General features: G+C 42.8%; 2 protein-coding genes across 5 annotated transcripts; both read left to right on the forward strand.

Annotated features, from left to right (window-relative positions):
• Window positions 1-111: 111 nt before the first annotated feature.
• On the forward strand, window positions 112-12029 carry MFN2 (mitofusin 2). Its single transcript, XM_053963096.1, has 19 exons — window positions 112-175; window positions 553-707; window positions 1226-1404; window positions 2068-2203; window positions 2555-2717; window positions 3227-3351; window positions 3647-3755; window positions 3848-3955; window positions 4287-4440; window positions 4756-4823; window positions 4978-5099; window positions 5425-5551; window positions 5723-5827; window positions 6224-6326; window positions 6973-7193; window positions 7332-7481; window positions 7736-7932; window positions 8298-8432; window positions 9075-12029. Exons 3-19 carry the CDS (start codon window positions 1230-1232, stop codon window positions 9142-9144), a joined length of 2268 nt encoding a protein of 755 aa, XP_053819071.1. The 5' UTR covers window positions 112-175; window positions 553-707; window positions 1226-1229; the 3' UTR covers window positions 9145-12029.
• Window positions 12030-12520: 491 nt separating this feature from the next.
• Window positions 12521-19468, forward strand: MIIP (migration and invasion inhibitory protein). Of its 4 annotated transcripts, none has more exons than XM_053963148.1 (11): window positions 12521-12667; window positions 14045-14201; window positions 14313-14484; window positions 15007-15477; window positions 16106-16208; window positions 16649-16760; window positions 16960-17024; window positions 17460-17589; window positions 17963-18059; window positions 18830-18937; window positions 19231-19468. In XM_053963148.1, exons 3-11 carry the CDS (start codon window positions 14314-14316, stop codon window positions 19369-19371), a joined length of 1398 nt encoding a protein of 465 aa, XP_053819123.1. In that variant the 5' UTR covers window positions 12521-12667; window positions 14045-14201; window position 14313; the 3' UTR covers window positions 19372-19468. The 4 variants fall into 4 exon arrangements, with proteins under 4 accessions (XP_053819123.1, XP_053819125.1, XP_053819124.1 ...); XM_053963150.1 differs by having other exon boundaries at window positions 14065-14201; XM_053963149.1 differs by having other exon boundaries at window positions 14069-14201.
• The last annotated feature ends 6208 nt before the right edge of the window (window positions 19469-25676 follow it).

Raw genomic sequence — 25676 nt, forward strand, 5'->3', positions numbered from 1 at the left:
CTTCTGTTCCTGAGGGGGGCCCGGGCCGCCGCCGCCGCTGCCCGCCCTCAGGCCGCGGAACTACAACTCCCAACGTGCCCCGCGCGCGGCGCGCGGCGATGACGCACGCCTCCCGCACCTCCCGGGCGACGGGGCCGCGGGGTGACATGGCGGCCGTGGGGGAGCGGCGGTGAAGGTGAGCCACGGGCGGGGCCGGGCCGAGGGGAGCTGGCAGCTGCTCCAGGCCAGCCCAGTCTCTCTGAGGGTCGCCTCCGGAGAAGCAGGGATAGGGACAAGGAAAGGGATAAGGGCGGGGACGGGTGAGTGTCGGACCCTGTGGGGCAGGGTCCTGAGGGGGCGCGAGGCGGGCACGAGGAGGGCCCTTCCCGCCCTTTTCTGCCGCCCCTGAGGGCTGAGGGGGAGGCGGCGTCCGGCCGGGGCGTCAACCCAGCGCATTCTCCGGGGAGCGGAGCCCAGAGCATCCCTGAGGCACACAGGGATGGCGGGGGAGCAGAGCCCGTGACGGCGGAGCTCGGTAGGCTGTGTCCGTCATCCGCGGTCACTCTGCCACAGGGGTGGAGACCGGCTGGACTCGGCGGCGCTGAAGGAGCTGCGGGACGGAGTGCGGCCGGGGCGAGGGAGAAGGCAGGGAAAACTGCTTCCACTTGTCTTCGAGAGGGCCTCAAGCCGGCCATGCGTGACTTGTGAAAACGTAACTCATCCTGAAAGTAAGCAGAGGATGGGGAGGAGTGATCACTGCGAGCCTGTTTTTTGGAAGGGAGAACGAAACAGTTTTGGGTTTTTTTTTTCCTGATGCATGAGTTCTATAAAGTGGAACAATTTCTTTGTGAAAGAAAGAAAATAGTCCTTAAAATGCATATTTATCTAGTTCTTGTAAAGATGCTCGGTTGGATCACAGAATCATGGAATGGTTTGGGTTGGAAGGGACCTTAAAGATTATCCAGTTCCACCCCCTGCTATGGGCAGGGACACGTTCTGCCAGAGGGGTGGATCAAATCCTGTCCAGCCTGGCCTTGAGCACTCCCAGGGATGGGGCAGCCACAGCTTCTCCATGAAACCTCTGCCAGGGCCTCCCCACCCTCACAGGGAAGAATTTCTTCCCAATATCCCATCTAACCCTGCCCTCTGTAAGTGGAAAGCCTTTCCCCCTTGTCCTGTCACTACACCCCCTTGGATAGATGGTGACACTTGGTGACACTGGTCTTTGCTGGATTTTTCCCTGTAGCGCAATGTCCCTGTTGTTTACTCGTTCCAACTCAATAGTTGCAGTGAAGAAGGATAAAAGACACATGGCTGAGGTAAATGCTTCTCCACTTAAACATTTTGTCACTGCAAAGAAGAAAATCAATGGTATCTTTGAACAGTTGGCTGCGTACATCAACGAGAGCTCCTTGTTCCTAGAAGGTAATTTGAGTTCTTGAGCTATGAGTGTGTGACAGTGCTCTACCTACGTGTGATTTCCCCCAAAACATGCACCAACCCCCTCAATCAGTTAAACAGCACTGCTAAATCTGTGTTTATTTATACATGCATGTCTGTTTATGCATTCATGTTTGTAAATTATTTTGTTGAATTTGGGTGGAGTTCAGATTTACATTTTGAAGATGAGAAGTTCATGCATGTTAAGAAACAGAGCTAGTTAGGGAGCTATGCTTGGTGTTTATGTTTGGGAGATTTTTAATTAATTACACAACCCCAGTAGGTATTTTTTGCCTATAATCCTTTCAATATTTTTACCTGAGCACATCATTGCCACTGACACGTAACATACGCCAGTAATTGGCTTTAACAGCTTAAGGCACACACAGTTTTATCTCCAAGGGTGCTGGACTGTTTGCAGTGTTGGCTGTTCTGCTCAAGGCAGTCCCAAGAATGAACAGTTATGAGATACACAAAGGAGTCCAGTTGATAAATCCTATTGTAAAATTGCTTCAGGGTGTCATTGCCTATGTCAAGAACACCCATGTGAGTTGTGGGACACAGATAAAAGTTAAGTGAGAGGGGTTTCACCCAGGTCTGACCCAGATGGCTTCTGGCATTCAGAGACATGATCTATTTTGATTTTAGAAACGCACAAGAATGCAGAGCTTGATCCTGTCACCACAGAAGAGCAGGTACTGGAAGTCAAAGGCTACCTGTCAAAAGTCAGTGGTATTAGTGAAGTGTTGGCAAGACGACATATGAAAGTTGCTTTTTTTGGGAGGTGAGTCACATGCCTGTGTTGCCTTCGCTCCCCATTCAGTAAAGCATTTGAGTGTTGTGGCCAGTTAAAAATATTTATATAAACACTAGTGCTTTAGCTTTTGCTTGTAATGTCCGTGTCCCTGATACAGGTGCTCTTGCAAATTGGAAATAAGTACTGTATCACGTAATTCTTCAATTTGAAGAATTCTTTAAATAGGGAAATAGAAAAGTCTTTTTGCAGGTTGCCTCTGGCACCTAAATTGTTAATGGCTCTGTTACAGCTTGGCTGTAGAGAACTTGCTTTTGTACTATTGAAATGAGCACACCTGGTTCTTGGAAGCCTGAAACACTGTCCTTAATCTGACTGCAGGACAAGCAATGGGAAGAGCACTGTGATAAATGCCATGCTGTGGGACAAAGTTCTTCCTTCAGGAATTGGACACACCACTAATTGCTTCTTGCGTGTAGAAGGGACAGATGGACATGAGGCTTTCCTGCTGACTGAAGGTTCAGAGGAAAAGAAGAGTGTTAAGGTACAATTTCCTTAAGCATAAGGTTAAGGATAAGAGCTCTTCAGAAATGTCAGAAAAGGAAAGAAAAAAAAAGTCACAGTTAAGTATTTTAATCATTAAAGGAGTGGAGATGAAGAATGAGTCTTTGTTAGATACAGGAAGTAAGGAATGAAGCAAGTTGCAGAATGGGGACTTGTTCGTTTTATGGAAGAGATGGTATGTTGTATTTGTTAGTGATAGCAGGGAATAATGAATCAAGAAGTTCTGAGCTTTGTATAACTGATGGAATCACAGACTTCCAGGTAATTCCTCAGTAGCCTTTCCTGAAAAATCTCTCATAAACTCTCGCTAGCAGTTGCCTTTTTACTAGGACACTCAAGAAGGTTTTATGTGGAAAACCTTCCAGAGAGAAAATAATTTGAACTTGGGCTTTATCTCAAGTTGTCTGTGAACAGCCCTCCTTTGAAGGGAGGATTAATTGTGTTAGTGGGTCTTGGCATACAGGAAATGTTATTTCCATCTTTTTGTAGACCGTAAACCAGCTGGCTCATGCCCTTCATCAGGATGAACATCTGAATGCTGGCAGCCTAGTCAGTGTAATGTGGCCCAATTCCAAATGTTCTCTCTTAAAGGACGACCTGGTGCTGATGGACAGGTGAGAAATAGCTTTCTTTCCTTTCCTGCTTATCACAGACTAATTACGGAAACGTTTTCAAATATATATTTAACAAACTTCAAGGGAATTGACCCTGTAGTGACCAACGTCCCTTGCTTTAATTAACAGTGCCATTTTCTTGGTCATTGCTTCCTTTTAGCCCATACTCTGTCACCTCAGGGCAGTGTAGCTCAGACATGGGAAATTAATGCTCTTAAAGGCTCTTATTAACTTTTTAAATTTTGTTTTTGCTGTATTCACAGCACAGTAATATCTCATTTCTCTTTATTCCTAGTCCTGGCATTGATGTAACCACAGAGCTGGACAGCTGGATAGACAAATTCTGTCTTGATGCTGATGTATTTGTTCTGGTGGCAAATTCTGAATCAACATTGATGCAAACTGTACGTGCAAGTCCACTTGTTCAATGAATTTAGCTAAAGGTTAAAAATATTTGACATAGTAATTTAAAGAAGTTTTGTTTCATTTTCCTTAGGAGAAGCAGTTCTTTCACAAGGTGAATGAACGTCTATCTCGACCCAATATATTTATTTTAAATAACCGTTGGGATGCATCTGCCTCTGAACCAGAATACATGGAAGAGGTTTGTGATGTGTTTAAACTACTTCTCTTTGCATGGATATTATGGAGTCTACAGGTTGGATTTTTATCACCTTTGTGTGGAGACTAGAGGGAACATATCAGGACATGGCTCTTGAAATTTCTGAGCAGGAAATCAAGAGTCTCACATGGGCCTTTTGAAGTTAGATCACTTTAGAAAACCTCTGGAAAATTCCATAAAATAGCACATTATTTTTTTCATGCTTTTTTTGGTAGCTTAGACCAGCAGAGGGCATTTGGGTGCCTGGTCTAACCTTTAAGAGATGGATAATGTGGATTTAACTGCATGTGTGGTTTATCATGGTTATCCTCAGGTGCGCCGGCAGCACATGGAGCGCTGTACTGGTTTCCTGGTGGATGAGCTGGGTGTGGTGGATCGAGCCCAGGCAGGGGATCGAATTTTCTTTGTGTCTGCAAAAGAAGTGCTGAATGCCAGGATTCAGAGGGCTCAAGGGATGCCAGAAGGAGGTGAGGAAAGCTAGCAGAAACTTTCCATTGACTTACAGAGATGAAAATAGAGAGTATCTTGTTTCAAAAAATGTATAAAATTGGGGTAGGCCAAATTATTAATAAAGCAATCACAACGGAAGGGGTGACTTAGTAGCACTTTTACATTGGCTTCAGTGTAAAGCAAAAGCATTTCCTGATACCCAACCTCTGATTGCTTTTTCAAAATTTAAGTGGTGATGTCCAATCTGATGTCCAATCTCTGATTTCCTGATGTCCAACCTCTGATTGCTTTCTCAAAATTTAAGTGGTTGTTTTGTGCTTTCCTTCTCTCAGGTGGAGCATTGGCAGATGGATTTCAAGTAAGAATGCTTGAATTTCAAAGCTTCGAGAGAAGGTTTGAGGTGAGCATTAGGTGTGCCGACCTTTTGGTTAGATTTTACTCCTGAAAGACTGGCACTCATGGGGACATATTTTGGAAATAGATTGTACAGGAAGGAGAAATTGTCTTAGTATGGTTCTGCCTGCTGCTAATCTTGGGCTGCCTTTTGTATACAGGAATGTATCTCACAGTCAGCAGTAAAAACAAAATTTGAGCAGCATACGGTGAGAGCGAAGCAGATTGCGGAAGATGTTCGTCTCATCATGGACTCCGTGCACGTTGCTGCCCAGGAACAGAGGTGAGAGCTGTGCTGGTGCTTGCATAGTTGACGTTTGTATTCTGGGAGAGATGTAAGGGAACCTGAGCATTTGAAATGCAAAGCAGAATACAGCGTGCTTGAGAGCAGGAAGGACATGTATTGGGGGTCTTGCTTCTAGTGAATTTTGGGAGTATTGAGAAAGGACCTTATTTTTGTCCTGTGCCATGACTGCGTAATGTGTTGCAGATATTTATGTGTTTGGTTACTGGACAGGAAAATCTGCCTTATTTCTGGAATTCAAATATATTTATAGATCAAAAATGCATTTATCTGGCATTTTGAAGGACAGGGTTTTTTTCACCAGAGTTTACTGTCTGGAAATGCGAGAGGAACGTCAGGATCGTCTGGGGTTTATTGACAAACAGCTGGAGCTCCTTACTCAAGACTACAAGCGGAAAATCAAACAAATCACTGAAGAGGTGGAGAGGCAGGTGAGGAGGAGTGTCTGTGGAAAACTGGATTGTCTGAAACGGCTACCAGTATGGTGGGGAAAGTGTGCAGTGCTGACAAAGCTTTGAAGTACTAAAAATGTGGGAGTTACATATGGGAAGAGGAGAAAAGCTTTCAGAAGCTCTATTTTCTCTCCTGTGCTGTTTCTCTAGGTGTCAAATGCAATGGCAGAAGAAATCAGACGGCTTTCAGTGTTGGTAGATGAATACCAAGCAGATTTCCATCCATCTCAAGTAGTTCTTAAAGTGTACAAGAGTGTAAGTGATGTGCTTAGGCAATTTAAGAGACCTTTTTTAACTCTGAGTAATTATTTCAGCACGTTGTTAGACATCTCAGTCTTCCAGCGAGGATATGAGCTAAAGCTTTAGTTTTTTAATTATCTCAGTAATAAATTGATACACATTATATCATATTATATAGATTGAACTGAACTTTTCCTGAACTAAAGAGTCTGTGTCAGATTTTTTTTATTTGCCTTTTCATCCCCTTCACTGAAAACTGGGGGGAAGTATGAAATTAATGTTAGAACACTGGGCAGACAGATTGTGTGCTCCTGTTTCGCGAGGGTCTCTTTAGCAAGCTCTAGCACCTTCAGCCTGCATCTTAGCTATGTTTATTCTAATTTTAATAACCCTTTTTTTTTTGTTTGTCAGGAGCTGCATAAACACATCGAGGAGGGCCTGGGCCGTAACATGTCAGATCGTTGCTCCAGTGCTATCACAACTTCCCTGCAGACAATGCAGCAAGAAATGATAGGTCAGTTCCACAGGCAATATTGCCCTTTCTCTTCCCTTGAATTGCAATGCAAAATAACTACGTAGGTGTTCTGGGTTTCTCTTTAATCCAGTGGCTGATGTGCAGCTGACACCATCTTAGTTTCCATCTTGATGAGTAATACTGTTGTGCAGAGGACTAGTTCTGTGTCTGAACTTATGCAGTGATTTCCTAACGAACATGTACAGTCACAGTGTAATCCTCATGGCAGAGTGTAACTGTGGTGAAATTTGGGAGATTCTCACACCAAATCCTAATGAAATACGAATTACTTTTAACTAGGTGCCTGTCTGAATATGGGACCATGGTGCCTAAAGAACTGGGTTTCAGATTTTGTTTTCCAAGGTCTTGCTAATCTGTAAACTTGACCAACTACCTCTAAGGATTTTGGAGGGTCCATGGAAAGATTTCCTTCTGGGTTGGTCTGAAGAACCAAGAATTGAATAATAATGGATGATGTATCTGTTACTTTGCAATATGCTTGGCTTATGAAATTTAACATACTAAGAAAACTGACTGTAGAGGATGAAACAAGCCATAAGCACCCTGATTATAGAATACAAGACCAGTGAATTCTTGTGAACTCAACAGGCGTTTTTTGCATGTTTTTGTTTTTCTCTCTGTCTAGATGGTTTAAAACCCCTCCTCCCAGTCTCTGTGCGGGGCCAGATAGACATGTTAATTCCCCGGCAGTGCTTCATGCTCAGCTATGATCTGAACTGTGACAAGCTTTGTGCAGACTTCCAGGAGGACATAGAATTCCATTTCTCTCTTGGATGGACAATGCTGGTGAACAGATTTTTGGGACCAAAGAATGGTCGTCGGGCCTTGATGGGCTATAATGACCAGGTAGAGTACCTCACTGAGTGATTGGGGCAGATACTCATTATTTCAATGGCTGCTGAAGTTCCTTTGGTGGGAAGAGCAGTGATTCGCCTCCTTTTATTCTCTCCTTTGATTTTGTTTTGTCCCTGCTTTTCTAATTAGGTTCAGCGCCCTTTAACACCAGCAAATCCCAGTCTGCCTCCTCTGCCTCAGGGCTCTATGACCCAGGAAGAACTCATGGTGTCCATGGTGACTGGACTGGCCTCTTTAACTTCCCGAACTTCCATGGGGATCATCGTGGTTGGTGGTGTGGTATGTGTGCATTCTAGGTAGCATTTTTATAACTTAAGTTGGAGCACTGATGTCAAAAGCACTTGCACTGCCGAATCCTGTAGATATTTGCTATTGACAGATAGGGTTTTCCATTTCCTATTACCTATTTTCTGCTTTGATCTTCCATTTGAGTACAGTGAGCTGATTTTGCAATGCTCTGTGCACCATTGTTGAGCTTGAATATCAGTCTGAGATGACGATGGTGTAATTTGTTCATCCTTGTGCTTCTTTAGGTCTGGAAGGCTGTGGGTTGGAGACTGATTGCTCTCTCCTTTGGCCTCTACGGGCTGCTCTATGTGTACGAGCGCCTCACCTGGACCACCAAGGCGAAGGAGAGAGCGTTCAAGCGGCAGTTTGTGGAGTACGCCGGGGAGAAACTGCAGCTCATCGTCAGCTACACGGGCTCCAACTGCAGCCACCAAGTCCAGCAGTGAGTTCCCTAGGTTCAGCTAACACCTTAAGGGAATTCTGTTGTTTGGGGTTTTTTAGTGCTATTCCTTGTTAAAAATAAGGTAACTTCATGCTGAATTCCAGATTTTAAAAAATGTAATGACACATGTTTTAAAATAATATTACTTTTATTTTGAATATGTAGTGTTTGGGTGCTGTTAGGCATTAGTCTTAATATACTTCCATGTCTCAAATCAAAATGTTCTGACATATTCTTGTGCAGATTGGAAAGATGAGTGTCTGAGTCACGGTACCATCATCCCTATACATTTATAAAGGGATTTATTCCTCGAATGTGCTGCTTGATCTTACTTTCCATCATACTCAATTCTTCTTGTTTCATAGAGAGCTTGCTGGAACGTTTGCTCATTTGTGTCAGCAAGTGGATGTCACACGGGAGAATCTTGAGCAAGAAATTTCTGCCATGAATAAAAAAATAGAGGTTTTGGATTCACTGCAGAGCAAAGCAAAACTGCTCAGGTGAGATCTGATTATTCCATACAGTTGTTTTTCATGTGATTGTCCCAGGATGTTCATATGAGATGTAGCATAGAGTTCATTCTGTCTTTGTCATAGCACTTGATGTGCAAACGTTAGCATTTTTCCCTACCAAGTCATGTTCCCTTTCACTAGGTACTTTCCTGTGGACTGTTGACAGTCATTTAAAGCTTCTGTCTCACAAAGCACCTTTTTCTTCCTGTTTTTTATTTTTTTGGAATTAGAGTTCCTTCCCATTTATGAAAACATAACAGTCTTCCACTCCTACAAACTCCTTCAGGCCCTTATAAAATTATGCAAAAGGTTTTGCCTTCCTTCACCTTTGTACCCAGTTGTCTGCTGCTTTCTTTACCCTGCAGAGGATGTTGGGAAGACTTTTTCAAACATTCTTTACCTACACAGTAAGACCAATGTGAAGTTGTGTCCAAAATCTCTGTTTAAACCTCAAAGCTGAGGGACTGACAGCAGGCAAGCATTCTTGGCCTGCAAAGGAATGGCAGCAGCCTTTTGGAATGAACCTCTGGCACTCCATGCCTTGCTGTATACTCATTTTTGTTGCACTTCTTTCTGACTGGCTTTAGAAGAGCTTTTTCATTCACCTAACAAAACTTTCTGTCCTTGCAGGAACAAAGCAGGTTGGCTTGACAGCGAGCTCAACATGTTCACACATCAGTATCTGCAGCAAAGCAGATAGTGTGAGAAAGAGAGAAAAACAAGTTTCCCTTCAGTGCTCTCTTAATTACTGCAGAGAACATGGTGGGTGATGGAATTCCCTAAAGGGAATGAGCAAGAGCATATTGCTGTGTTTCCAGTTGCTGTGTGAACAGTAGGATTCTGCTTCCTTGTTCTGTGTCCCACCTCTAAACACTACCTGTTGATAACTCTTCTTTTTCCTTGTGAGACCAGGTTACTTCAGGAGGAGTGTGTGCTTTATACATTTACAGGGGGCTTTTACTGTACTTCATTTTGCTTTAAACAAATTTAAAGCAATCAAGCGAATGTTTATCAGGCTATAAGTTATCCTGACACATCTTTATGGAGTAATTTGTTTTACTTCATAAAGATAACTTTTGACTTCCAAGCCCCAGGTTGACGTATGTGTGACAAGCAGCTGGTTGACTAAACACAGATCCCACACACACAGACATGATGGTGGTTTCACAAAGCATTTATAGCCCACACAGGCTTGTCTCTGAGGTTAACATTCCGTTATTCTAGAACATAACAGAAAATCACAGTGTCCCTGCATAGAAAGGTTTATTGCTCTCAGGATGCTTAAACCTGTGAACAAAACCCAGTTCTCCTCTGGAGCAAGAGGGATTAAGATTCTGCTTTGGTAAGCTTAGTGAATTTGGAGTTAGTTTCTTCCTCTTAAGAGCTCTTTAATAACACAGTCTGGCCCATATCCTGTTGTGGACAAATAGTTTGCAAAGACAGAACTAGTTCCTGTGAGGAGATAGCGCTGATAATTTGACATTGAAGAAGAAAACTAGGAAAGAGAAGCCAGATGATATAATGTAAAGCACTGCATTATGAGCTCAGTTGATGAATGTGGGTTTTTTTTGGAAAAGCACAGCTGTCTTTCTGGAAACAGGCCTGTGGAATTCCATTACCACTATGTGGCCACAAGAACAGCATGTGGATTACACACTGTAAGAGATGTTGCTTCATGTAGAGTTCCCACATGATGTTACAGTCAGGGCAGCAATAGGATTTTCTCTTCTGTTAAAAGTGTCAGAACATGCTGGCAAGTACAGCTCCTCTGGGGTGGGGGGAGTTGTGGCTCTTGTAGTTCATGCCAGGGCAAAAATAGCTTAAAGCATCTTAGTTTTTTAAATACATTCTTTATTTGCAAATACATGAAATTAATTGTTGAGTTTTGCCCTGATGCACTTGGAATATAATATTTGGGAATTCTAAGGACTTGAGTCTCTTCCAGTTGGAATTGACAGAGAAGAAGTTCTGGCTGATTTTAGGAGCCTTAAGTTCCTCTCTTGCAAGCTTCTTTTCCTCCTTGTGGGTCAGTATTTTGCCATGTGTTGGTTATAATCTTTCTGTTGCCAACAAAATATCTGAGGAATCCAGAATCAGATCCTGTGGTTCTGAGGTTAGTGACAACCTATACCTCTTCAGCATCACACACACAGAGTCTGTCTTTGAGCAGGTCCTAGCTGAATTCAGAACTACTGAGCAGGGGGGTGTTTTTCATATTGACAAAGAGACTTTTCCCTTGAAAATGGCTTTAGCATTTCTCATTCATGCTCAGGTGTGAATATATGTGCCTGTGATAAGTCCCATGTTTTTCATATCATGGAACTTCCAGAAAGAAGCTACCTGATACTTGAGGGAGTAAAAATAGTGAAATGTCAGTAAGTACTTCTTAAGTAAGGCTGTTCTGAGATTTGCAGCAAGACTTGAGGACTCTTGTGTAGGAGCTGGCAGTGAGGCATCCCTAGAATGCAGAAGGGAAGCAAACCTTTCCCTTCCAGTAGAAAGCTTTAACTCCAACTCAGACTGAAAAGCTCTTTCTATCAGAAGGTTTTTTGACCTTAACTGGGTTCCTCAGGCATCCACCAGGATGAGAATATAGATTTGATCAAATCTGAGAATGAGCAAGAAAGAAATTTGAGTCCTTGCTTTTGGAAGTGTGTACTCTGAGCTTGTGGTGAAGTATATTGGAGTAAGTGGAATCGTCTTGTCTTACTCTCCTGCAGGTCTTGGTTGAATAAATTTGAATCTTTACTCTCTCAAGCTGTCACACACACAGCTATAATAAGCTATGTTCTGTTCTATTGAGTTAAAATATTAAGCATGTCCCTAATACACAAGGATATGGTCAATTCCAGGTCAGGACAGAGGATGATGTTCTACTGCTTAGCCGCTCATGACTACTTGCTTTTGACGTGGTAGTGTTATTTCTTCAGCAGGCCTTCAGGGGAAATCTGATAAATGAGCTGATCTTTAAGCCAGTGTCTTATCTGTGAAGGGAAAAGAGATTGAATCTTAGAACCCAGTGTCTTGCTGCTGTGTGTGTGTGTGTGATGCTGCTCAGGCCCGGGTGCTGTTGGCATTCTCACTGCAGAACTCACTAACCTACAGAACGGGGGAAAGAACCACTTGAACTTCTTCAGAAGCAAAGCTGCTAACATGTATGGGTGTAACCCTTGTCCTGGAAGCCCAAGTGATCGAGAATCAAACTTTTAACAGACAGTCCTATAAGCTGGATTCCTCTGAAACAATTTACAGCTGTACTTCTTTAATTGAGAGTGGTGGAGGAATGAACACTATCATGAGTTTGTTCTCTTCTGATTTTCATAAAGAATGCTAAACTATTCCTTAAAACAGGTAATTCCAGAAACAGTCTTCCCCAAACTCCCATTAAAGAAGGTCAGCTAAATGCACTTTTATCTTATTGCTGCTACTTACTTTTCCTCTTGCATTATGTTGATGGAGCTCTTTGAAATACTCTTACCAGTGAGTTTTCTCTCTGCTGTACTTAAGGTGATAAATTTGCATGAGTTAGTCCTGTAACAGTGCTGTAAACAATGGAAACCAAAATAAAAATGAATTGGAAAAACATTTCTTCTGATGTGTCTTGCATGTTGTGATACAGTCTTCCAGTGTAATCATATCAGCTTACATCAGTATGTATAGCTTTGTTGCTTTGTGTTACTGAATTGCATGTTTGACACTAGTGACCTTTTTCTGTATTCTTACTTTGAAAATTAACAAGGAGACCAATGGTACTGAATTGCCTGATAGAAAGTTTTAGTTGCACTAAAATTGTCAGTATTGAATCAATGATTTCTTGAGAATATTGTAGGAAATAATAGTGAGCAGCTACTGAGTTGGTGGCCTGAAACTCTGGTGGATCAGTGTCCTCAGCTGGTAAGTTACATCGGGCGAGTTAGAGAAATTAGAGAAGTCAAATTTCCCGTGACGAGTTTTCAAAACAACTCCTTTGGGCTGTGGGGTTGCTTGGGGTACGAGTCCCTTCCGCCGCGGAGCGCTGGGGGCAGGGTCGTGCCGGGGCTCCGTCCCCAGCGCCCAGCCCGCGGCCGGGCCCCGCGCATGCCGGGAGCTGCGGGGCGGGACCGGCCGCTCGAACGGCCGCGCCGGGGCCGCCCGGGGGGATCCCGGCGGCGGCTGGAGCTGGGCGGGCATCCCCCGACTCCCGGAGCTGGGCTGGCATCTCCGCAGCGGCGGGGGCGGCGCAGGTGGGCCGGGAAACGCGGGGCCGGCGCGGGGACTTTGAACGCCGCAGCCGCGGGGCCGCAGGGCCTGGCGGGACTCGCGGGTTCCCGGCACTGCGAGAGAGGGAGGGGAGGGAAGGAGAGAAGGGTTCACGTTCTCTGCCGGCTGCCAGACCGGCCTCTTGCATAGCAAAGGGGAATTTTACAATGCTCGGGCTCTCTCGCTCGTGGCCATCTGTGCAGGAGCAGCGCGGAGTGTTAAACAACCTCCTCGCAGGGAGGAGAGTCCTCAGCTCCCGACACAACCGTTGTTTACTTCTAACTGCGGGAGGCGAAGCTCCTTTGCAGAAAGATTTCAAATTACAGCAGTTTCATAAACCTGAGCCCCCGGGGTTGGACATGAAGGACTTGTAGATTATGCCAAGAGTGGACCTCATCTGGTAAAACCCTTCCAGAAAGTCCCTTGACTGATGTTATTTTCCGAGTATTTGCTTTCTGGTCAGCAATGATGAGTGGATGCTCATCAAATCTATTAACTTTGTCCTGTGAAAGCTATAAGAAATTTGTTTTTTTTTCAAATTGTCTCAAATTTAGTGCCTCAACACTGATATTTCTATTTATGCTTTGTAGTGCATCTCTCCCTTATTTTTTGTAACAAAGACATGCTGTCGTTTGTTGATTGTTAGCGCTGCTCTTGATTCCTCCCGCTGCTGTTGTTATCACATGTGCATTTGATTCCTCGTGTCTAGTTGCCAAGGTAGCAGACACAAAAACAAATTAGATGAGCTTTGCAGAAGGTTTTGGGGATCCTTTAGAATAAAAGGTCCCAGAGAAGCACAGAGTCTTCTTGAGAACATAATTTATCGTCTAGTCAAAAGCAGTGTGGGAGTTTGGGTTTAGGGTTTGCAGCTGTTTTATTTAAAAATCCATTTTCTGCAAATTTAGAGGAGCGTGTGATATTGTAAAGATGTTGAACAGTGTGACAGCCTTTCAGTCAAACTAGGTTTTATTTATTTATTTATTTATTAACTCCTTTTCACCTCCCTCTTCTAATAAAAGGGCATCTCTTTGTGGGATTTAATTTAATTAATTTGTGGGGTTGGAATTGCCTGAAGTGTAGTTGTGAGTCATAGTGGAGCCTTTTGGAGCCTTCCTGCCCAGGGAACATGGAAGACAGCTTTGACTCTGTATTTCTTGTGGATGTAGCAGATATATTCACATTAATTAGTTATATTTTGAACTTATGAGCATCCTGGTGTTATCACAATATAAATTTCAATGCTTCAAAAGAACATTACAGGGGAATTGCATAAGTATGTCCTAAATAACAGCCTCTAAAACAAATGTCTCTTATTTAGCTTTTTGATGTGAATTTTTCATGTTTACTGTTTCCTCTGTCAGAGTTTCTTTTCTCTGTTAAGTCAGCTCCCAGTTTCTGAGTGCAAAATATTTGGCAGTATATCCAAGGGGAGAGAATCATTGGTGGTGCTGGTTCTGAGCATAAGGAGTTTTGAGACTGGCTGATTTCTCAGGAGCAAGAATCAACATTTCAACAGCTGTAAGTATTTTTTAGGAAAAGTCCCCTGAAAGTGTGTCTGCTTCTTCAGTTAATGTAGTGAATTTATGTAGTTCACTCTTCTTCTGGCTTTACATTAAAATGTTTTTGTAGGATGGACTTAGAGCTCCTGAAGAGGCTGCGCCAGGCCAGCCAGGACCTTCTGCAAAGGCTGAGAATGAAGCAGGAGGAGATCAGAAAGGGACTTCCCAGCAAGCAGCTCCTTCCAGCATCTCTTCATGGCAGCACAGCTGCTGAGAGATGGATCCCCTTGCCCAGGAGAGTGGTATGTGTGGGGTATGTGCTAGAAATTCAGGGAAGCAAATGAGCCTCTATGACAGACAGCAGCTCTGCCTGTGGTGTGGTCAAGGAGACATATGGACATGAAAGAGCTCTTAGAAAGTGGAATATGGAGTCTGTTAGAAAAGGAGCTGTCCTTTGGTTATTATTTACTCTGTGGTCTCAATCTGTTCTACTGACAAAGGGTTTGGAGTTCAGTTCCTGCCTAAGAAAGGCAAGTTTCTTCTTCTAAGATAGGAATGAGCATTGTGGAACGAAGTCCTTTTGTTTCTTCTAAGCACAAGGGCTGAAAGTTCAATGGTTCCTCAAGTTGGGAAAAGCTGCATTTAGCTGGAAGTGGATCTCTTTCTTACACTCTCCAGAACATAAGGATTTTTCTTTTTCCACCTTTAAAGGAATTTAAAGGAGTGAACAGGCTAGAATGAGAAGTTGATTTAGTGAGTGAAATGTTCTTACAAAAGGTATTTGTAATCTGACTGATGTGTGTTAAGAGGGTCTGTCCTTACAGAAGGAAAATCCAGTCGATGCAGTAAAACCTACAGCTGACCCTGGTAAAATGGTGTCTGTGGAACCCAGAGCTGGCCCAGCCCTCAGTTCATCTCTTCAACACAGCAGCAGTGCCACAGGGGTACAGCAACAACAAGGGAAGACACAGGAAGGAGCAGGTTTCCATTCCAACTTTCCTGGGAAAGAGAAGAATGTTATGCCAGCATCTGCAGTCATTACGTGTGGCAGAGAAATCTCCAGAGTGGATGGGGATGGTGGTGCTCAAGGAAGTCCAGAGAAAGAATCCTTCTCCCTGGGACATGGAGAGAACAGAAAACAATCTGCTCTGCTGCGTGGTTTCCATGAGAAAAGTCATCCGGGGCCATCACTGAGCAGAGTGCAAAATAAAGAGACCAGTGAGCAGCATGTGGTCATCAGAGAGCCCCAGATCCCTAAATCAGTCTTGCTGATGTCTCAGTCCAAAGACTTGAAGGTAAACATTAAACCAACGCTTTTCTTATTTTCCTAAGTCTCCAGAATGACGAGGAGGAAGGGCCAGGAGAACCTTACCTCCCCTGTTCCCACTGTGTAATTGGAAGTTGGGGTCAGAACTGTTCCCAGCTATAGCAGCCAGGGGATGTTGGCAGTTTGTTCAGGCCCTGCTTTCTTTAGCCAGTGAACTGAAAGACCAGAAATCCGTAACACTTCACTGTGAAGTGTTGTCTGTCTTTTGCATATGTCATCCCCATGCTGAGGGAGAACAGGCAGGTGCAGTGCTGCTGTTTTTGTCTCCTTAGGCATGAAGGGCAGGCCCTGGCTGTGATCATCCTCCAAGGCAGCACAGGTTGCCTCATCTTTGGCAATGTGTGATGCAGCTCAGAATTTTGTTTAAAGCTCTGAAAAATCCTGCCTTACTTGGGCAAGTCCCTGCCTCCTCTTTCTGTTTTATTTATTGACAAGACAAAGCTGGTGAGCAAATTACTGGTAGAGGCATAGATGGAATCCAGTCTCAAACTAAGCCACAGCTGTCCCATCTGAACAGCTTCCAGTTGTCTCCTCAGCTGTACCTTTGAATGTCCTCTCAGGTGATTAGGAAGTCTTTATGAATTGTTTTCTTTCAGAAGGAAGCTCGTCATGTGACTTTTCAGCTTGACCCTGAAGAAGATGCCATACCTGCCAGCAGCTGGTCTGCCTGTCCTTTCCTGGGCTATGACTGGTTTGCAGGTGAATCCTAGCTCTGAAGCAAAGCACTCAGTGTGATGTGGTGATATGTAGAGTTAAAACACAGTTTATGACCCCTTTGAGCTGTGGTGGAACTGCTGTCCTAGGGCCAACGGAGCAGGCCCCAGCAAAGGGGCTGCAGCTTTGTCTGAGGCCCCTCTCCAGACTAGAGGTGACCTGTGCTTACCTGGAGTGGTGAAGTGGCAGTGGTTTGGGAATTCAGGCAGCAAATGGAAAAGCCTAGTGAGGTCAGAAGGGATACCAAATACCTGGAATGAATGAATGCAATAAGGGACCCAAACCACACAGTAAATCTCTGGCTGGACATGATGTTCTGCCCTTCTCATTATCATTTTGTTTTGACTGTATCTTGTGAGGCTTGCTTTGGTATTTTCCCAAATTTTGTAAATCATTGAAGTTTTCTCTTTCCTTGCTGTTCTCAGGGCTTCTTGATACAAAGTCTTCAGTAACAGAAAAATCTGAGCAATACTTCACTGAGCTGCACAAGTTCCGACAGTCCAACAGAGAGACCTGTATTCATCAGCAGCACGTGGAGTAAGTGGGAATGGAGAAGGGCTGAAGCAGCAATGTTCAATCCCTTAGTAATCCCTGTAGTAATGATGAGCATAGTCTGATTGGAGCATGGCTTTGAGGGTCTTTATTTACCTTTCAGTTATGTGTGCTTGGAAAAGGCAGTGCTGTTGAGAGGGTCAGCTCCTGTGTCACTAACTGATTTTCTTCTGTGTTTCTTTAGGCCCAAGGCTCTGGATTGCACAGGTCCTGAACAAGAAGTGGATTTGTTAACTGATTCTCACAAGTGTAAGATCATATTTCTTCCTAATGCAATTTCTGTGAATAAACAACTAAGCAGTCTTTACCTGTCATTCTGAGAGAGCACCACGTCATGCAAGACCAGCAAGACTCTGTTATTTTCAGCTGCTGCTTTTCAACCAGATTCAGCTTTCTACTCCAAAGATACTTGAGTCTTCTAGGGATCCACTCTCAGTGTCATTTTAATTTGTCAGGGTTTCTTGTAATTGGCTAATGTTCTGGTTCTCAATTGAAGAGATTAAAGTTTTGGTTTTGCTTTTTAGGAACTTACTTAGGGACAGGAAATGTGTAAGATATTTCAGGAAAAGCAGCTCTTTTTATAGAATGCAGATGTGGCAGTGTGGTAGAACACAGCTTTTTTGGTTGGGTTCAGGCACCTTGTGACAAACAAGAACTACAATGAAGGTTTGTTGCTCCCTGCAGGTGTTTACTGTTACAGATTAAACCAGCGCCTCTTTACCGTCCCTGTGGATTCAGAATCTGCCTGCCCTGTGTGTAAGATCCCACGTGCCCACCAGCCCCCAGGGACACTGGAGGAGCCAACCTGTGTCAGGTAAATAAGAATTACTGCTTTGTAATGTGCACAACTCAAGGAAACAATAGAGAAGAAAATCTGATCAGGTGAAAGAGAAAAGAGCATCCCAACAGTTCTGTAGAAGGTTGCTATTTTCAAGGCAGAGATCTCTTGCTTAAAAACTCCTTACCAATCTTTTCTATAAGCACGAACAGTTTTGAAATCAATGAGAAATGCAGGCTTTGTCTGAATTTGGTCCAGAATCTGAATGTACATGTAAAGTGTCTCCTAACCCAAAATGGTTCACTTGGTTCACTTTGGGGTTAGAGCCATGGATTCTGAGTGGGAAGGCATGCAGATCCCCTGTGCCTTGGCAGAGGTGTGGGCAGTTACTTCCCTTGTGTGGTTCCAGGGTCAGCATTCCCAGGTCTGCCCTTCTGCCAGCCTACAAGTACAAAGCCCATCGCAGGAGGAGCTTGGAGCCGGCAGATGACCTCGCGCTGCCTTCGGTAAGCTGCTGTCTTCCTGTTGATGGCACAACCCCAGCTGGTCCTTGCTTTATAGCAAGAAGGAAAGAGAACCTGGCAGAGTTTCCACTAAAATTTTTGATATCCATCTGTAAGATAGCCAGAACGTCCTTTGATGTGTTCTGAGTTCATGCCTTTGTGTGAGTGAGAAAAGATGTATGACCTATTTCCAATGCTTTCCACTGCACAAAAGAAAATGCCATGTGGAGATTTGGCTGACTTGTTTCAGGCGTTGGCCTCTCAACACGATGAACCATAGCTAAGAGTACCTGTGTTTGTTTCCACAGATGTTAAGGAGTCTGAAAGGCAAGTGTCTATAAAGCATTCACAAAATCAGTAGTGGCAAGGGTGGATTTAAAGCTGCTGTTGTATCGCTGGTCCTGTATTCCAGCCAGTAGTCAATGCTGCAGGCAGTATTGTAAATTTAATCAAGCCCAGGCCTGGAGATTTCCAGGGAAGAGGTGGGAGGGAGCTTAGTTTTGTGGTTTAGGGAACTGGATGAGTCAGTTGAGACAGGTTCAGAGGGGTCAGGTGCTTGAGTTCACAAAGTGGGAGATCAGTTTAGAAAGGTGGAAGGGGGACAGCTGTTTCGTTCTCCTTTATTTGAGATTTCATTTATTTCCTGTTAGTCATATAAAACTCCTCAAAAAATAATGTATTAATTACTCAAACCTCCCTGTGCAGCCGTTACTTCTAAACAATAACAGGCCACAATAGATAAAAAAGGGAAAAGCATTCCCATCTTTTCACAGCATTGCCTGGCTGGCTGGGAAAACCTGGTTCCTTCCAGCAGCACCCTGCTGAGCAGTTTGGATCTGCGAGCCTCACTGGAAGAGAAGCCTTCTCCCTGTCCTCACCTGGTAAGCACAGCTTCACGAGTTCCAGAAGATGCTGGGAATTGCACAAATGGAAATTGCAGCCCCATCTCCAAAGGGTGTGATTATTGAGGGCTGAGCAAACAAAAATACCTGGAAGAGTATCTCCTTATCACTGCTGGGAAATGTTTTCCTTCTGCCGACTGGTGTGCACACAGACAAAAATGCAAATGGAGCTGAGTAACAGGCAAAAGCCTGTTCAGCTCACCAGTCTTCATCAAAATGGGAAAAGTCACTTTGGCATTCTTTGATTAACATCCTCTTTATTTGGATTCCAGGACTCAGTGTCCAGAGTGTCAGGAGAAGCCAGAACTGACAAGTTTCTACACCTGCCTCACCTGAGGTGTAGCAGAGCAAACCGGGACACCAGACAGCAGCTCTCAGTTCAGACCCCACTCCCTCAACACTCTGGATCATGACTTGTTTGTCCTGGGGAAGGGATGGGCACAGCACGTGGAAACAACTGAGAAACAAAGCAGTTTGGATAAAAATAAACCTTTGGACAGATTTTCCCCAGTTTCCGTAGTCATGGGCGTATGTGAGCAGCCAATATACAGATCTGAGTTTGTACAGTCACTGTGTTCACTTTGCATTTTTTGCCTTTTACAGCTACTTCTGAGCAGCTGCATGAACTGTCCCAGCTAGGGCTGGATAAAGTCGTGTGCAGGATCATTAGTGCATCTGCCACCTCAACTGAGTAACCAGCAGTGTAGCATTAACTCTGAATGCCAGGGTAAGGAATTGGCCTGTGAAGGGCCTGGCTCAGTGGAGTGACACAAATATGTTTATTTCCAAATATTTGAAACATGACACACAATTTTCTAGTGTGTTAAACTTGAGTTCCTCTCAATGATTTGTAAAAATTTTAAAAATCCAGTTTATTCTCAGTGCAATGTGTGTAGCTACAGAATGTAGTACATCAGAGTAACTTTGAATGTGAAAAACAACTTAAAGTAAAATGAATTTTATTCATCAGTGAGCTAGATAATGCCTTAAAATGGTTACATATTTTGCTTACCTCTACTTTTCCAAGTTTTTTGGAGATAAACCAAAAAAGCATTTTAGAATTTTTAAATTGTATTAAAACAAACTACTTCACATAGTGTGATTTGTCTGAACTTTATAGACCAGCCTGACTTTCTGTGTCTGAAAACAACAAAACTGATGTTTTATTTTGCTTTGAATTTTCTGAAACAGAAGTTCCTGCCTCAGACATATTTTAGGGAGCTAACTTGTGAGAATGAATTTGGTTTGTGCAGTTTCTTGCCATTCACTTACTTTTATATAAAATACATTATTTATTAAATCAAATGCATGAATGGGCTTTTTAAACAAGGAGAGGAATATTGCAAGCATGACGTAGCATGACTTTAGCTTTGGGTTATGTATCTGTAGGGCCAACTGAATGAAATTGGTCATGGAATTTTCATTATTAGAAATACTAATTTAAAAATAAACTAATTTAAAAATAAAATAGTCCAGTGACTATAAAACACTTGGTGCCAAATTTTATACCAAACAGGGCAAATTTAACATTTTTACTACCTTGCCTTCAAACTCAAGACATCATAAACCTTTCCTTAATTTATCCTGAAGTAAATGACAGCAAGCCTGTTCCACCCTATAAACAGAGAAAAGGTAATGCTGTAGATTGAGCAACCTATGGTTGGAACCAATGTTGAATTCAAAATGTCTCTTGATAGATGGGAATACATTCAGTCTTTCACACTTGTGAAAGTATTGGAGGTGTGATTATGACCCTCCATTAGAAACAGATAAAAGAAGTTGGTGATGCTGCCCCTGCTCACTCACATTTGTGTCTGTGAGTTGATTCTGCCTTCGTTTGCAAGCTCAAACAGCCTGAAAATGCTCCTGTTTGTGGAGCCTCTCTGTTAAACTCATGTCCTCTCCCCCCATCTCCACTGCACGGCATCTGGAGTTGTGTAAGTCCAGGCCTGCCCTTGCTGTGAGGAGCAAGGATACAGGAATGTTTTGTACATTAATAATGAGTTTTACTCAGTATTACTGTACATTTACAGTATTACTGTACATTTGTACAGTAATACTGAGGTGGTTTGTACAGTAACAATGCACGGTGGCTTTGTCCTGCAGCATGTTACACAGTCCTGGATAACACACCCTTCCATGCAGCACAGGGGACTGAGATGGCACCTGGGGGCACATTGTACAGGAGCACAGTGCTTGGCAACTTGCATTTCAGCCAGTGTTAAAGCAGCTTCTGCACTTGGACAGTGGGCTCTGTGCTGGAGCCAGTGCTGGGATCTGCATTTCCAGGGAGAACAGAGAGGGGGGTGGGGGCTTGTTGGGATTGTGGGTTAGAATACTGAAATGTTTTGAGGCCAAGAGTTTCCTAAGCCTCAAAATAATACAAACACTGGGCTTGATTGTGTAGGCACAGAAGTATGGGATAGCTTGTCTGCTGTTCCTGGAGGTAGGCTGGACCTGGATTTATATTTTTTTCCCATATTTAGCACTTAGGAACATGTTGGTTTAGTCTGGGCAGCTGTGTAGCCTGTTGATGGCTGGCTGTGTGTGTGCTCATTCCTGTCAGTTCTCTTCTGCCTGATGTTTTGGTAGTAAAGCTGGTTTAGTTCCCCTTTCTGACTGTATTGCATATATATAAAACTGATTCATGACATGGGAAATCCAGCTTTGCTTAATTAGACAAATCAGATGCAGTAAATGATGTATTTGTGATTGTTTTGATCAGACTGATGTAGTTCAGCTGTTAAAATGCAGCTCCCACCTACTCAGTACTAGGGTGAGATGGTCTTTAGTGTTTGTTTGCCTTCTATTAAGATAATTTTCGTGGTGTCTCAAGATCAGGAGTTTCTTGCTGTCAGTAAGAATTAATATCAAGAGTTTTGAATGAATGTAGTGCTGATTAATGTGTTCTGTTTTGTTATCAGCACATCAAGCAGTGACTCTCCCCAGAGCTCCCAGGTGAAACAGCTGCATGTGGCTTGAACTTGCTTTTTGAATCATTTGCAAACTTTGATTTTGGGGGCTTTCATCTCTTTGGAACTTGTGTTTTCAAAGCCCATAAGGATTTGTTTTCACAGTGTCTCAAATTTGAAAACACGGGAAGTTCTGCCCTTTCTCTTTGGAGTAAAACCCCTCAGTTTCACCAGCTCCCTGGATAATGGCTGACCAAAGCTAAGGACTTGGTTTTCTCCCTTCCATTGGTTTCTGCACAGCAAAACTGCCAGGAAGAGGAGAACAACACCCTAAATTTTTAGGGCTGAGATGCTCAATTAGTCAAAGAAAAGAAGTTTTTCAGTCTTTGGAAAAACTAAATCTTGAAAATCTTCTTATTTGATTTTTTTTTCACAAAAATGATTGAATATTTCCCAAGTTTCTTTTGTTTGTGTCCACAAAGGAAAGTTCATCTGATTTCTATTATTAGTTAAGCTTTAAAACTCAGCTTTTAGATGAGGAGAACCAGAGTATCAAGAAAGGATATGAGCTACCCAAAAGGTCTGTGACACTGTGGGGAACTAATGAGTCCCACTTCTGTGTTTTAACCACCTGCCAGTCTTCCCCAAACTTTCTTATTTTCTATTTGGGCTTAAAATGCATAGAATTGGAGCTCTTGGTGCTTTTTCAAATTGCTTTACCACAAGATTTTTCTATGGAGAGTGACCATGTGTAACTATACCACCATTCCAGAAGCTGTAGTCAGAATTACTGAAAGTACAGACATGGTGTGATCTCTCATCTAAGGTCATTTCTCTCTCTCTCCCTCTCTCCCTCTCTCTGTCCCTCCCAGCCTGTGGACATAGTAATTCTGTGATATGATTTTGGTTTCTTTCATGGAAGCCTCAGCTTTCTTAAGAGAATTGAGTTCTCTGTCAGCTCTTCTCATTTTCCAGTCTGACTCAAAATGTACTTTAGTTTTGAAGCTACTATGGGGCAGTAAAAGACATTTTATACAGATTTTTTTTTGTCACATTAGTTGTTTTATCCCTTTATGTAAGGCAGTATTATTAATTGAGATAATGAAAACAAAGATATATGATATTTTGTCCACATAAAATCTATCTAAATGACATGTAAAGGAGTGTAAGTGGAAATTAAGACCTGTTTTCTTTATTATTAATATGGTAACCTTTTTTTTTCCTGATGGTAACCCATTTTAAGCCATTGCTACACTTTGACAAGCATGCAACAAGGGCTTTAAACCATCTTCATTGTGTTGATCACAATGGACAAATAAACTAAGGTTAATTGCTGAATCAAGACAGCTCTCAGATCATGTTCTCAAGAGCACCTGCACTGTATTTAATCCATTAAAGTGACATAATTAAATGCATTGACAAATATTTAATGCTAAGAATGAGAAGTTTATGTGTCACCAAATAAATACCAGTACCAGAGTGGCATAGAGGGACAGAATTTTGCCAGTCTGTGGCATAAATGAGGTTCTATTTCTTCCACGTGTGATTTCAAATACTGTGTCAGCTACACCAGTTCAAACCCCAGTGACTGGCTGTGTGATGTGTCTCAGTGGGATCCCATTGCACCAGTGTTGCTCTCCCTCCTGTCTGTCCTCTTTGGCTGTGGATTTACTGAGAAGTTCAGTATTGGCTTTCCTCACAATGCCTAAAATCATTGAGATCCTGTGTATTCTAGGACACCCAGGAGCAGAGCTCTCCGATGGCTAAAATGCCTAAATAGATCAAGGAAGGCAGCAAGAAAGTAATTCTTGGCTTTCTTCCTTTCTTCATTTCTTGCTTTCCTTTTTTTAAGCATGAGGTTCTCTGCACGTCTCATTGCAGGAAATGCTTTCTTCTCTTTTTTAATTTGTACCCCAAGGTTTGTAGTGTGTATCAACCCTGCCTTTAGTACTCCTGGGGCTCCTGATGAAGTTTCAAGCTCTGGCATTGTTTCATCTGGCTAATGGGCAAGAATTTGGTGATTTTTTTTTTTTTTTTTTTGTCAGCACACTGCTGACAAAATGCTCTCAATGCTGTTTCACTGATCCTAAAAGTACAAGACAGACACAGTTAGGTGATGATAGGGGTTACCTTTATAAGGATCCTTACAGTGCACAAAACACTAAATGGAAAGTGCCAAAGATGCACATGTAACATAAAGCAGATACAATTTTTATGTGTTTAGCAAATTAGCAAAAGTTCTGACAAGAACCCCAGTTAGAGGCAGAGGTGATGAAGTAACTTCTCCCTGGTTCTACCCTGTTCTGAAACCCTCCACCCTCTTAGATAGGAACTAAATTTTCTGTATGAAAATGTGTCTCAGAGAGCTGGTTTCAACCTTGGCTCCCAGAGCTTAACCTTGGGACCTGCAGGGCTTGGAGCCACTAGGGAATTTATTTTGTCTTTCTGACTAATAGAGCGGGTAAAATGCTAGCTACAAATACAATAATAGGCTACAGAGCTACAAATATATATGTAAAGGATATAGAGAATATATAAAGGCAAAAAAGGCAGAAATCAATTCAGCATCACTCTGAATAGCAACACTAACAGACAGTGCAATACAGATTTTAGACAAGGTATTTTAATATGTATCCTTTTAAATTTCATGGTCTCTTCTATCTGTCAGAAGTTTAGAGATGACACTTCTCTTGGTGGGTTTTTTTTCCCTCTATACAGCTAGATGTATATTAACTGAACATACACATTTAAAAGCAGAAGGAACCATGGTAAAAGTACAACATGAGACTAAAATCAGCTACTTCAAAATTTGAAAATGTCGTAAGTAATTCTGCTTGAGCACTTGTGTACCAGTGATCCTTCTGGAGTATTCCATTGCTGCTTCCTTTGCTAGGCTCTCACTGTTAGAGCACAGAGAACAGACATTGCTGAAGGGATGTTTTGGGCATGTGGTGGAGACTTTCCCTTGTGCTTAGTTGGGTCTCTGCATTCTGTTGCTCCAGGTATCAAGTGGCATTTGAACGACCCCTGACTTACAGGGTTTTCTGAATTAATTAAAATAGAAAATGCCAAGATAACTTGTCTGAGGGCATCACTGCCTTTAACACCTAAAGCAAAAAGTGATCCAGGTGTCAGAGACAGATATGTGTAATCAAATAAACATTATAAATAATAACAGCATGCTCACAGGGGCTTCCCCTTTTTTCCTGACAGACATTGTCCTTTGATGGAAGACCAGAGAATCAGGGGTTGGTTATTTGCTTCTATTTGTTCTGTGGGGTTTTTTCATATTAACATAGGAGGTTATTTTCTAGGAAATAGAGCCACCATGTAGAGAACAGTAGCGTGGGTTTGTTATAAAATGGAGGTGCTTCTTCCAGTTACTGATAGGGCTTCTTTTGGAAAGCCCCTTTTGTTGTATTTCAAATCAAAGTACACAAAGTCTGAAAAGATGAATTCAGTTGGAAATGCATACAGGCTGCGAGGTTCCTGTGGAACAGCCTCTTCACCCTCTGTATTGATGTTGCTTTTATTACACACTTGTAATAACCTTTTGTCATGTAACAGCCTTTCTGAAAAGCCAGCAGCAACAGTAAGCACCTTCCACTTCCTATCCTTTTAAGTATCTACTTCAATCAAGAAAGAACTTAATAATTAAGAAGTTCAAGGAAGAATGGCAGCTGGGAAGTCTGGTTTCACTTTGGATGTGTAAGTGGAGTTTTTCTTCTGAGGAGCACCCTGGAGCCTTTCCCTTAGTGAGTGCCATGAGCAACTTGTCCCTTTGTCATCTTGTTCATGAACCATGG

This window comes from Vidua chalybeata, chromosome 22 (genome assembly GCF_026979565.1).
Source record: "Vidua chalybeata isolate OUT-0048 chromosome 22, bVidCha1 merged haplotype, whole genome shotgun sequence".
NCBI classification, from domain to species: domain Eukaryota; kingdom Metazoa; phylum Chordata; class Aves; order Passeriformes; family Viduidae; genus Vidua; species Vidua chalybeata.

Bases quoted from the DNA above. Each gene is read 5' to 3' on its own strand.
- MFN2 (XM_053963096.1), top strand. From the start codon at position 1,230: ATGTCCCTGTTGTTTACTCGTTCCAACTCAATAGTTGCAGTGAAGAAG. The intron at 1,405-2,067 runs GTAATTTGAGTT...TTTTGATTTTAG, and splicing joins GAGCTCCTTGTTCCTAGAAG to AAACGCACAAGAATGCAGAG. The intron at 5,828-6,223 runs GTAAGTGATGTG...TTTGTTTGTCAG, and splicing joins TTCTTAAAGTGTACAAGAGT to GAGCTGCATAAACACATCGA.
- MIIP (XM_053963148.1), top strand. From the start codon at position 14,314: ATGGACTTAGAGCTCCTGAAGAGGCTGCGCCAGGCCAGCCAGGACCTT. The intron at 14,485-15,006 runs GTATGTGTGGGG...CTGTCCTTACAG, and splicing joins TCCCCTTGCCCAGGAGAGTG to AAGGAAAATCCAGTCGATGC. The intron at 17,590-17,962 runs GTAAATAAGAAT...GTGTGGTTCCAG, and splicing joins GAGGAGCCAACCTGTGTCAG to GGTCAGCATTCCCAGGTCTG.